Raw genomic sequence first — 14,031 nt, 5'->3', positions numbered from 1 at the left:
TCCAGAGCTTCAGTCCTAACTATAATAGATCCTATCAACAACAATATAACAGAAGAACATGGCAAAGCTACAGTCCAACTAACAGTAGATCACATCAAACAAACAGAAGATGGCAAAACAACAGAATGGCTAGAAGAGATCAATTTCAAGATAGACAACTTACTTACCACAATAACAATCATACCAGACAAAACATAGCAGCTGTAGCAACTGAAAGACCAATAGAATATGAAACAGTAGCATATATACAGACAAAGGTAGCCAAATTAAAAGTGTATCCTGCCTATGTGGATGGCATTAAGGTATATGCATTACGTGACAGCGGCTGCACCTCAATCATTGTGAAGAAATCACTAGTAAAACCTGAACAGATACTTGAAGACAAGGTCACACTGACTTATGCGAATAAAGACTTATGGGAAGTATGTGAAACAGCATTAGTTTTCATTGAATCGCCATGGTTCACGGGTCAATACAAAGCCATAGTAATGAACAACCCAGCTGAAGAACTAATTATAGGGAACATAGAGAATATAGTTGAACTGTCAGAAGAAGCCTTAGTAAAATGGGCTAATAGTGTAAATCAAGAAAATATAGAAGTAGCTGCAGTAACAACAAGAGCTCAAGCTAAATTAGATAAGGAAAGCAGAAACACTGACACAAGTGAAGTGACCAGTGAAAGAAATAAAGGCAAACAGTATATTTCAAACAAAGATACTGTACATATAGAGTGTCAAACGGAGAACACATCAAAAATAAAAAATGACAAGAAAGACAAATCTTTTATGGCCATAATTCCAAACATGAATGTCAACAAAGATGAATTAATTGAGATGCAGCAAAATGATCCAACAATTTCGAACATATGCAAGAATTTATGCAACAGAATTGAAGGACCATACAGCAAAATAAATGGAGTAGCTATAAAGCATAAGAAAATAAGAAATGGAAATGAAGTGCTACAAATAGTAATACCTCAGCAATTGAGAAAAAGCATCATTGAAACATGTCATGACAGTCCCTTGGCTGGACATATGGCTTACACAAGAACACTAGAAAAAATAAGACACAACTGTTTCTGGCCTAAGATGGAGCAAGAAGTGAAGGCATATACTAAGAGTTGTGTACAGTGCATAAGAAGAAATCCAATCACAGGGAAACACAAAGCACCTCTACAAGAAACAGATACAGTAGAGACACCATTCGAAAAACTAGCCATGGATATAGCTGAACTTCCAACTGTAACAGCTAAAGGAAATAGATACATATTATCATTCATGGATTTTGCCACACGCTGGCCTGAAGCTTTCCCATTAAAACACATTGATGCAAGTACGATATGTCAGACGTTATTACTATTATTTACCATGATAGGCTTTCCTAGAACCATTGTCAGTGATAACGGAACTCAGTTTAAAGCGGCCCTAACAGCCGCATTCGCAAAGTTAACAGAAGTCAATCAAGTCTTTAGTACAGTTTACCATGCACAAGCGAACAGTATTGTAGAACGTTGGAATAAATCTATGAAGATTATGTTGGACAAAGTATGTATGGAAAACCCAAACAACTGGGATGAGATGCTACCATATATATTGTTTGCGTACCGTGAAGCCAAGAACGAATCAACAGGTTTCTCTCCATATGAATTAGTACATAACAGAAAAATGAGAGGACCATTACATTTATGGAAACAAAACATGCTTGAGATTAAAGAAGAAGATTTCCCACTTATAGTGAAGAACAAAAATCAGTTAACATATGCGGTCAAAACGGCACAAGAGAATATTAAAAGAAGCACAAAGAAACACAGAGACATTAAAAACAAAAATAGAGTGTTAAGAGAATTTGAAGAAGGAGATACAGTTTACGTAAAAATGCGAGATGAGAAAGAATTTTATGATGGTCCATATACTATTGAAAAGAAAGTAGGAAACGTAACATATGAAGTTGAGATGAATGGAATAGTGAGGAAATTACATGTCAACAAACTGAAAGGTAGCCCCAGAAGAGAACATGCTATGGTAGTACAAAGCAATGATGCGGAAGAATGTGAGATATTTGAAGATGAGACAGATAGCGAACTAAATTTTTTTCTTCATGCCTGTGCTGTATCACAACATATTGAAACACCAGCAGCAAATGAAGAGCAAGTAGAAAATGTATTGAGAGAGTACAAGGATGTGATTACAAATCAACTAGGGAGGACAAGCATAATTCAGCATAAAATCAGATTGAAAGACTATTCTGCAATAAAGAAAAAAAACTATACAATACCAACAGCATACTGTGACAAAGTTAAAGAAGAATTAAATAAGTTACTGAAGGATGGAACAATCAGAAGGGTAGATGAACAAAGTGAATATGTGTCCCCAATAGTAATAGTCAAAAAGAAAGATAACACTCTACGTGTGTGCTGTGATTTTAGAGAATTGAATAGCAAAACAGTGATTGATGCAGAACCACTACCTCTACCAGAACAGTTGATAGAAAAAATAGGAAGCTCAGAAATATTTACCACTTGTGATTTGAACCGTGGGTTCTGGCAAATAGAGATGGAGGAGAGATCCAAAAAGTTTGCCGCGTTCAGCTGCAATTTGCCAGGTCTAGTAGGAGTGTACCAATGGAATGTGATGCCATTTGGCTTGGTGAACAGTACGGCAACATTCCAAAAATGTATGGCCAAGTTGCTGGAGGGAATAGAAGATGTAGTTTTCTACGTGGATGATATCTGCATATTTTCAAAAACTTGGGAAAATCACATTAAAACTCTCAAACAAGTATTAAATAGGCTGAGGGAGAACAAGTTGACTATAGCCCCTGATAAACTACATATAGGGAAAACTAAAATAGAATTTTTAGGCTATGAAATAGGAAACAAACAAATAAGGCCTACTAGAAGCAACCTAAATAAAATAATGCAAGTTAAACCACCAGAAACTAAAAAAGACATTCAAGCCATTATAGGATTATTTAATTTTTACAAGAAATTTATTAGTAACTATACACAATTAATATCTCCTCTTTATGACTTATTAAAAGTAAAGAACAGCAACAAGGACACATATAAGAAAATAATTGCAGCTTCTAAAGAATGTAGAGAAGCAGTAGATAAACTCAAAGAAATATTTAATGATGATAAGAGATTACATATACCCAGTAAAGATAAAGTATTTGAATTATACACAGACGCATCTGACACTGCCATAGGAGCATGTCTTATGCAGAGAGATGATAAGAATAATCTGGTCCCCATAGAATATCTTAGTAGAAGATTATCCAGGGCAGAAACAAGATACAGCACCATAGAAAAAGAATGTTTAGCCATAGTGTGGTGTACACTGCGACTAAAAAGACATCTGTTAGGCAGATTTTTCCTAATATTTACAGATCATAAACCATTAACCACTCTAAATGTTAAAGCAAATACTAATAGTAGAATTACAAGATGGACCATGATCCTAGCTGATTTCCATTTTGAAATAAAACAAATAAAAGGGAAAGATAATGTTATTGCTGATTTTATGTCCAGATATATTCAAGATAATCAGAATGACTTAGATAATGATCTATGTCATGTTAGTCAAAACTTGTATTGCTAAATGTCAAAGATTTAAGATTCACACCTTAAAGTAAACACAACTATTTTTACAACCAACCATGATGTCATGTTGTGAACATTGAGCATTGTTTTGTAAACATTGAGTACTATTTGTAAACATTGAACTAGAACTAAGACTTCATTTTTTAAAAACTATTTGTAAACAAACTTTGGAATTTGATTACTACATTGTAACCAACAATTTTTTTCACATTCTTTTGTCAACAAGAATAACATTTTTGTACTCAACAATGTAAACAAACATTGAATTTTTTCCAAACTTATTCAGTACCTAGCTTAATTTTTTTCCATACAATGTAAACATTATTTTTTCTCATTGTATTGAGAACAACTGTGACAAATTTTTTTCTACAGCTATTGTAAACAAGATTGGAATTTTTTACTATGTCATTTATCACAATTATATAACTTAGTCACATTTTTCAATACTATTGAAAAAGGAGATTGAGTCATAATGTAACTTATTTATTCAATGTCAATTAGTGTAATCAAATATTGACATACACTTGTATTTTTTTGAAAACATTTTTGTCAAACTATTCGTATGGACTATATTTTTTTGTAACAATCATTGATGTAAACAAGAAGATTGTTGTACAAACTTTTTGATATTTCAAGTGCTGCAAGAGACACTTGATATTATTCTTTTAAATTGGACTTACACATTTTTTCACAACAGATTAAAATAAATACAACTAAACCATTATGATGTTATGCTTGTATGTATATGCTTGAACAAATTAATGTAAACTCAAAGATTGTATCACAACTGACACATTTTCTCAGTTGAAGTTTTTCGACAAAGATTTTTTGAACTTTGTACTCAATAATTATTTGATAAACAATGTAACATTAAACTTTTGCCATTACTAGCTACAAATTATTTGAACTGTCATATGGAGAAATACTTAATTGAAACATAAGGTGCATGCAACAAGCACCATGAAAGATATTTATTTTGATTTGATGTTCATACTTTTGATCCAATATTTTGATACTTGAATTATACATATTTACTTGTGTAATATTAATGCACAACAATTTTTTATGGAGATATCAAACCTCATATTGAAGTAAACAGATACATTGATTTTGTAACAATGATCATTAATCAATTTGATGTTGAATTTTGACACATATTTTGAATTTTTCTATACTTATCACTTACATATTGAGACTTACTTGTAACATTTTCTACATGATATGTACATATTGTACTATTGGTGTTAAAAAACCAGACTTCTAACATTTCTATAGTGTCAAAGATTTTTTTTATAAATAAATATTGTGAATAAAAACTTGTATTAATTTTTCACATTGTGACATAGGAGATGGTCATTGAAATTTTTGTCACACTTTGCACATATTATTATGAAGAAGACTTGTAAATATTGAACACATTTGAATATTGATGTATATATTAGAACTACATGTAAAGAATTATTTGGGATGTTAAGTATTTGACTCAGATAATTATTTGAATTGCCTTACAAGAATATGATGAATTAGAGAATTTTGCCCTTGTATGAATTTTTTTTGATTCAGCAAATATTTAGTGTAACACTGTCATATTATATATTTTATTGCAAGTTTGTAGTTCTATTTGAACTCTGTAATTATGTCGTCAAGCTGAAAAAAATTTCTTCAAAATTTTTTTCAAAAGGGGGGTGATAGGTAATGTCACCACCTCAAAGTTGGTGCCATAGAGTAGAAACCCTAATTCTGTATTGTGTATGTTAATTCCATATTGTGAATCTTATTCACAACCCATGTTGCACTAAGGTGAACACTTTTGACCTTAGGTAAACCAGAGAGTTAAAGGCAGTCAGTCCACATAGAGATCTTGTAGCAAGCACTTGTATTGAGTCACTTAATATATAAGCAGTAGAGTTAGATGTTTAAAGTAGTTGGTTATAGAATAGTTACTAAGTTGTGATATTCGTATATTACTGTTGGATTAATACTGACCATTCCTGGGTCGAATTGTATATATTGTAACTATGTGGTGTTATATTAAACCTATTTGTGTCTGCTACGCCCAGCGTCATTTCATTATTCTGTGATTTATATCATGAACCCAATGTCACCACCACGCCTACATTGATAACCACAGCCACATTCATAACATATAAAATAACACAGTGACATTTATAAAATCATACGGTGACAAAATCTAAAAAAAATATTGGTGGGGCACTGACCATTTGACCCTAATGCTGAGGTTCCAATGTCTATAACATTGAAACAATAAAGCAATTGTTGGCAACATAAATATCAGACATTTTTAATACAATTGTGTGTCTTTGGACATTTTGTGTATTAAATTATTGTTAATTATTATTATTAATTGTTATTATTAATTATATATCAGTTATAAGCATTCTTGGCTACCAAGTGAAAGTACATTTTTACACCAACAATGTTGCCAACAATATACTAACATTCCTTACATATTTCAAAAAGAATAAAAATTAAAATCCTTAAGTTTCTTTCTTTAAATCATAAAAAAAAAATCACACATATAAACATAACACATTATACAATTTATAAATGCTAAGCTATAAACTGCTTGATTATGTATGTGAGAGCTTAAATTGAAATCACATTGTAGACTAGGTATTTTTTATTTGATTCCACGTTGTGCTTGCTGAGAGCCTAAAGGAAGGACTCACCGATATCCTCACCACATTTTGAAAAGCATGAACTAAAAATGTAAGTCATTCAGTGTTGCCAGACATAAGCACTGTAATGAACATCTTCACCATCACTTGTTCCATAAGTTGGATGGATCATTGGGTCAACAGAGATGCTGCCCATCAAAGCTTTTCTGCTTTTCTCTTAGTGATAAATCTGAAATGTTGACAAATTACTTTTCTATGTTTCTCTGCTGGCTCAAAACCAAGGACTTTACCAACAAAATAAAACTCTCCATCTAATGAGGTTTGTATGGTCTCTGCTTTTCAATAGCCATGTTGCTCACCTAAAAATGCAAAATATCAAAAATTTCTTTAGAAAATGTTATGTACTCTTGTTTTCACTATTTTTATCTTATACAATTAATTAAAAGAAGCCTATAGCATAACTGACATGACTAGAACAACAATTTAAAGTCAAAACTAGGAAAGTTTATACCATACAAAGCAAGATAGAAAAAGGTTGGTCATGGTCCACTAGCAGGTTACTAGAGACAGTTATCTATTTTAAAAATAATTTTTTTAGAGTGATTATATGTGTAACAAAAAAAAATAAAAAAATTATGTTTCATATCACATTAACAAACAGTTTGTGACACTGTTATGCATCAATGAAGTTGCAAGCATAAAAAAAGATTCTACTTCTATAGTATACTAGCATTATCCTTGGTTCTTCCACCTGATTTGTTCTCAGGCTATACATTTTTTATTTTGGCTAAAAAATCTTTTTTTTTTCTGCACTTCCAATAAAATTTCCTGCATTTTATTTTCAGCCCAAAAAGCCTAGTATCAATTACATTGAATTCATAAAGACACATACTTTGAGTGTTTGAATTCTAAGATCACTTTTCTCCAAATCCTCAAACAAACAAAAATGGTACATACAATCTTCTTTCTTCTTCCTTCTCATTTTTTTATTGGAGCATTCAGATGACTGGACCAGTATATGAGATTATTTTCGCAGTGGTTTCCAAATCAGGGAACTCTCCATATAGTTTTCTTTCTATTGGGGTGTTTGGGGGCCAGTGTCATGTACAGCCTCTTGGTAAAGAGAGCCGTTTTGGAGATGGTCAGCATTCTCTGGTGACACTCCACATGGGCAGATTTCAATTTCTGATTTTGAGCTTCCGATACATCTGTTGTCGCATTCTGTTGTGTCTGGTCCTGCGGGAAAAAAAATGATTTTAGATGTTTTTCTCCCATGAAACAGTTCTAAAGGCACATCACTATTCATTTTTACATATGAATTTTAAAAAATTTGGTCAGTTGTAGCACCTTTATCTGGAGATGCATCTTATACACATCAAAAAATATTTTACACTTATATTTATAGCTTATCAAGATAAAATAGCCTGATTACCACAAACAGGGAGGTGCGGTGGCTGAGTGGTAAGGCGCTTAGCTTCTGAACCAAGGGTCCAGGATTTGAATCCTGGTTTAGACCCAGCTCTAATGGGTACCTGACATAAGTTGGGGAAAAAGTAAAGGTGGTTGGTCATTCTGTTGGCCACATGACACCCTCATTAGCCGTAGGCCACAGAATCAGATGACCTTTACATCATCTGCCCTACAGACTACAAGATCGGAAAGGGGAACTTTTTTTTTCTTTTTACCACAAACAGATTTACACAAAAATCCCCCCCCCCTCCCAAAGAAAAGAAAAAAACTTTTTTACTGCTTTCATAAATAAAAAGGATGGTAAATGTTATGTCTATAAAAACATACCTTGAAACAAACATTGCAGTCCTTTTGCTTTAACTTCCTCATCTCAGCTTAGTTTAGGGGAACAACCTATGCACAAAATAAACACAGTTAAATAGACTGAACTCAAATTCTAGAAGGTCAATGAAATTTACATAAAAGAGTTATTTAGAAAATGAACTTTTCTCCAAGTCTTCATCCAGCCTTTCCTTCTGTTTTAATCAGAAATTGCATTGATATTGTCATTACAAGTTCTTTCAAAATGTTTTGAGTCAAGTCTAACTCTATTTTTCAATTAACACACTTGAGATTTTGCTGCTAATCTTTTGCCCTTTGTCAACAATCAGCCCAATGTATGGAAGACATTTGTATAGGCCATGCAGAGCTGAGATTGTCATCTGTGACATTTGTTTTTACACATCAATATTATGCAAAGCCTCTTTCTCCATGCATATTTTTCATCATCTGATGCAGACAAAGCTGTTGTCCTTCAAGGATCCAATTGTTTACTTTTGAATTTTGCACCTGTCTTTCAAAACAGGTTTTATTTTGGCCTTAAATGTGTGTTCCACTGCCTTCTTGAGAGCTTAATTGTCTCTATCAGAAAGCATCAGTTGCCAGCTACTCTCATCTACACCAGTGCCAGTGTTGATATTACCTTCTGTCCTCTAATTTGCAAAAAAAATATCACTTTTTAGCATGAGACGAATAAAAAAAATGCCAGAGGTAGTAAAAAGATAAATCTGATTCAAACCTTATCTTCAACTCCTTGAAAGAAACCCATTGGTGCTTGAATGTTGTGTGATGGATGGGAGACCTATCCTTATAAAGTTCTTTGCCATCTTGATCTAGAGGAGCTAAGAAAATATCCAAGATACCGGCTTTCAAATCTGAGAGTATCTAGCATCGAAATCTCAAGATCACTGCTCCCAAAGTGACTAAACATCTGACAGTAAATAAAAAAAAATATAAAAAACAATTAATATTTATTTTTTCTTGTATTGGACAAAGCATGTATTATTAATATTATATTATTATAGACAATAAGGTCTGAAAGGGGAGCTTTTTTTTAAAGAAAATTCTAAATAATGAACTGATAGTGAGCTTAACAATGATCATGTATAAGGCTTGTCTTGGGAGTCCAAAGATTAGTGAGGAGTGCAGTATTTCCCATGGCTGCGCAGCCCCAGCAGTGACCTACATATTTTGCCACATCCAGGGCAAGCATAACCATTGTTCGCAGGTGGTTAATTCAGATTTTCTTTTCGCCGTCTGCATTTGTCCTCGGCAGCGGATTTGTTTTTGGTCTCAAATGTGTATCCCGCGGCCTTCGTGAGTGACCTCCAGCTGTATCCTTCAGAGGCCACATGCAACCAGGTGCTCTCTTCTATGTCAGCCAAGGAAAGCTGATGCCTAAGTTGGTCTTTGAAATGTTTCCGTGGGGCGCCTCTGTTACGTCAACCACCTTTTAACTCACCAAAAAAGACTGCCTTTGGCATACGTTCATCTTCCATACGGGATACATGCCCTACCCAGCGTAAGTGCCGGACCATAATACATGATCATGTATATTGAGACATCAACCAATCAACTCCCTGCCTACAACTAAAATAAAAAAACTAATTAAATTCATTAATGCATGGCTAAAGCTAGAGCCATGTATCAAAGTTCTTTTCTAAAACTCTATTACAACTTTTTTCACATGTTTTTGTATGCATTTTATGAAGGTCTAGATATATATTTGAAAATAAGTATTAAATATGAATATGGTTTATTAGTTTTATAGTTTAATTTAAATAAAAGGAAATAATCCATCCTAAAAAAATAAGCTAAGTGTTCCCCTAAATTCTCCAACTGTATGAAGTGTTGAATAAAACTATTTAGTGAGCCTTTAAGAACATAATTCACTTTTTTTGTAAAGCATAATAGTAATAAGAATTATGTTTACACAACATTTGAATAGTAACACAACGATTATATAGGAAACTAAAAGCAGTGATAAATCTAGGAATAAAAAATACTGATAACAGTGAAAATAATTTCACAACAGTTTTACAAGTTTTAACTAATCTTTTAGACATTTAAAACAATGTTTAATGATTATAAATCTGTCTACTAAAGCAAAAAAAATTACTTTAATTTTCAAATTAAATTATTGTGACCAAGAAAGCTATCACCCTAACTTCAATACTGCTTACCAAGACAGATTGCAACTTATAGTTCGTCCATTGTGGTTCGATGATGACCACTTTGTCATCCAGGGGGCTGAGGGCTTTGCACTGGGGTTTTATGCCTCCTCATGTGGCTGGTGAGACCTATGTGAGCCCGGAATGTTCGGCCGCACACTGGGCAGGTTATTCCAGCTGGAGCTAGTGTCGTGGGCCTTGCTTTTCTTTTCTGGCGTTTTTCTTCTGCCAGCGTTGTTCTTTTTTCCCCAGTAACCTTGCACCAGTTTTCACAGCACGACGCCATGATGCTCTGTCATGTGCCTCTGTCTCCCAGGTGCCTGGGTCTATGCTGAACGCCTTCAGAGAAGCTTTGAGGGTGTCCCTGAAGCGCTTTCTTTGACCACCTTGCGAGCGCTTTCCTTCGCTTAGTTGGCCATACAGGAGTCGTTTAGGGATGCGGTGGTCTTCCATTCTGTAGATGTGACCTGCCCATCGCAGCTGGGACTGCATCAGGATTGTGTGGATGCTTTGCAGACACGCTCTTCGAAGGACTTCTGTATCTGGTATTTTGTCTTGCCATTTGACATTTAGTATTTTTCTCAGACATGTCATGTGGAAGTGGTTTAGTTTCTTTGCATGTTTACTGTACACTGTCCATGTTTCTGAGGCATATAGCAATGTAGGGAGGATGACGGCTCTATAGACCACTAGCTTGGTGTTTGTGGTGATACCACGTCTGTTCCAGACATTTGTAGACAGTCTGCCGTAGGATGCACTGGCCTTGGTGATACGCAGGTCGATTTCACTATCGATTTTTCCATTTCTGGAGAGTGTGCTGCCAAGATATGTGAATTTGTCCACTGCATTTATATCCTGTCCATTTATAGTAATGCTTGGATCCGAGTAGGCTTTCCCAGGAGCAGGTAGATATAAGACTTCAGTCTTGTTCGTATTGATGGTAAGGCCAAAGTCTGAGCATGCTCTTGAGAAGTCACTGACGATGATCTGCAGATTGTTTTCAGAGCAGGCATTTAGGGCACAGTGGTCAGCAAATAGCAAGTCTCTGATTACTGCTGCATTTGTTTTTGTTTTTGCTTTAAGCCACCTCGGGTTGAATAGGCCACCATCAAATCTGTATGATATATTTATCAAGACAGATTGCAACTTAGTTTCTGGATCAATGACAACAACCACTTCATGATTTTCTCATACAATGTAGATCAGAGATTTCTGTGTAAAGAAAGGAGATTCAATTCAGAAGTTGCAAGTCAGAAATACAAAAAGCAACACAAATATGTATTTGCAAATACAGACAAAAATATACCACTCAAGGGTGAATTCATTCATAGAAATTTATGGAAGAATACATAGAAATATGAGAAGTAAATAGCTTGATAGACAGAAACATGACCTGTAAATTACTTGATAGGGTTAATGTTATAATTGAAATTTAACAGTAGACTTCAAATAAGAAAAGAATGTTAATGTATGTTAAAATACAGGTTTCACTAGTTTAGCTAATAGCAATTTGAATATTGAACGGTTTTTCAGTTTGAAAGTTCTTCCTCCAGGCCATTCTCCATTAAGAGCGGTGTAAAACAAGGATGTGTACTGGATCCTACACTTTTTGGCATCTTCTTCTCAGTCGTACTATCCAGTGCTTTTAAATCCCTGGAAGACGGAATATACATCCATAGCAGATCCGATGGAAGGCTCTTTAACCTGGCACGTCTTAAAGCCAAAACGAAAAGGCGTCGTATCTTGATAAGGGAGCTGCTGTTTGCCGATGACGCGGCACTCGTATCTCACTCACAAGGAGGTCTACAGAAGCTAGTGAACGCCTTAGCAGCTGCTTGTCAAGAGTTTAGCCTTACTATAAGTCTCTCCAAGACCGAAATCCTGGCACAAGACGTTGCAGAAATACCTATAATACAAATTGGGAACCACACCCTTTCAGTGGTGCAGGAATTTACCTACTTGGGTTCAACAATTGTCAGTAACCTAGACTTAGACATCGAGCTGACAAAAAGGATAGGAAAAGCTACCACAGCATTGGCAAAACTCTCCAAGCGCGTCTGGGAAAATGGTAAATTGACCACAGCGACCAAAATCCTAGTCTACAACGCCTGTGTTGTGAGCACTCTCCTTTATGGCAGTGAAAGCTGGTCAACATACATGTACCAAGAGCACAGATTGAATAGTTTCCACTTGCGCTGCCTGAGACGCATAATGGGCATCTCTTGGAGGGACCATGTCTCCAATAAGGAAGTTTTGAGACTGGCCAATATGAACAGCATGTATGCTCTCCTGACACAAAGGAGATTACGCTGGCTCGGACATGTCACCCGCATGCCAGATGGTAGAATCCCGAAAGATATCTTATATGCTGAGCTTGTGGAAGGAGTCAGACCCAAGGGCCGCCCAAGACTAACATATAGAGATGTCTGCATGAGAGCCTCAGGCATCAGTGAAAGTATGTGGGAAAACATAGCCAAAGACCGGAGTGCATGGAGACAGACTGTGTGTGCTGGGACAACCTTGCTGAGAACAAAAGAATTGAAGCGGCTTTAATCAAGAGGGAAAAAAAGAAAGCTGCCCTGTCTGCTAGCCCTAAATCAGAGGCATACAAATGTACGAATTGTGGCAAAGTCTGCCGTTCTAGAATTGGCTTGATTAGCCACACCAGATTCTGCCCCGTCTCAAGATTAAGCCAAAACCAGTGACTCACTTGGGCGCATCCATTGCCTTTCGAGACAAAAGGAGCCATATAATTTGAATATTATTTTACACTTGGTAACTACATGCTTCAACTTTACTCTGTGCAAAAGTGCAGTCCTACCTTGATTTCTATCAAGTGATCTCCAGCCTACATGTTTCAGTTCTTTACCAGCCATTAACATAAGACAATCAAAGCCATATTGTAAATCATGTGAACTATCTGAATTGTTCTTCTCTTCTACAGCAAGATGTCTTCACTCAATGCATAATTCCCCTAGAATGAAGAAGATAAGATAATCCATGCATTGTTAACAGAAAGTTGTCAATTAACTGTGATGTCATCCTCTGAGCTGAGTCAGCTAGAGCTGCTCCCAATGTTTATCCCTGTCAAGAATGCCTTGCTTTGGCAAGTCTTTCAAAACCTTTTACAACTTACACCTTCAAGTGTCTTTCAATGAACAAATCATGTTGATCATCTGCCAACATAAAGAAGTATACATAGATATTAGCATTTCAAAGTCATGGGCCAAAAGCTCAGTCATTTTTCATTTCGCTTCTATATCAATATTTTGATTTTTTGTCGGCTAAATGATTTGTGTACCTCATAGGAAAACATGGGGTCCAGGGTTTGAACCTCAATGAAGATTGGGATTTTGAATTTTTAGGGTGCCCCTCAGTCACCCAACTCTAATGGGTAACTGACTTTAGGTGGGGAAAATTAAGGTGGTTAGTCATTGTGCTGGACACATGATGACCTGCTCATTAACCACTGGCCATAGAAACATTCCCTTGACATCATTTGCTCCATAGATCGCAAGGTCTGAAAGGTAAACTTTACTTTTTGTAATACTTTTTTAAAAATTAATATCCATAGTGCATCCCATTACTTCTTACTTATGTATAATAGATTTCTCTTTTCCCTTCCTTGCGTTTCTTGAATCAAGTTCCTTTTTATAGAGCATTTTGATACCTCCACAAAGCCAACGGATTATATTATTTGTCATAATGTCCAAAAGTAGAAACTAATTATTTTATAATGAGAATGTGGGTATAAGTGTTGTCTATCCAGTACCCAAAACTACACATTTTTCAAGAAAAAATCAACAAATTAAACATATTGAAAAGGTAATAA

At 35.2% G+C, this 14,031-nt stretch overlaps 1 protein-coding gene across 1 annotated transcript; it reads left to right on the top strand.

Moving 5' to 3' along the window:
• Nucleotides 1-803: 803 nt before the first annotated feature.
• LOC129925131 (uncharacterized) lies at nucleotides 804-3,599 on the top strand. Its single transcript, XM_056023510.1, has one exon. It carries the CDS (start codon nucleotides 804-806, stop codon nucleotides 3,597-3,599), a length of 2,796 nt encoding a protein of 931 aa, XP_055879485.1.
• The last annotated feature ends 10,432 nt before the right edge of the window (nucleotides 3,600-14,031 follow it).

This window comes from Biomphalaria glabrata, chromosome 3 (genome assembly GCF_947242115.1).
Source record: "Biomphalaria glabrata chromosome 3, xgBioGlab47.1, whole genome shotgun sequence".
NCBI classification, from domain to species: domain Eukaryota; kingdom Metazoa; phylum Mollusca; class Gastropoda; family Planorbidae; genus Biomphalaria; species Biomphalaria glabrata.
This window is presented reverse-complemented; position numbering and strand designations above follow the sequence as displayed.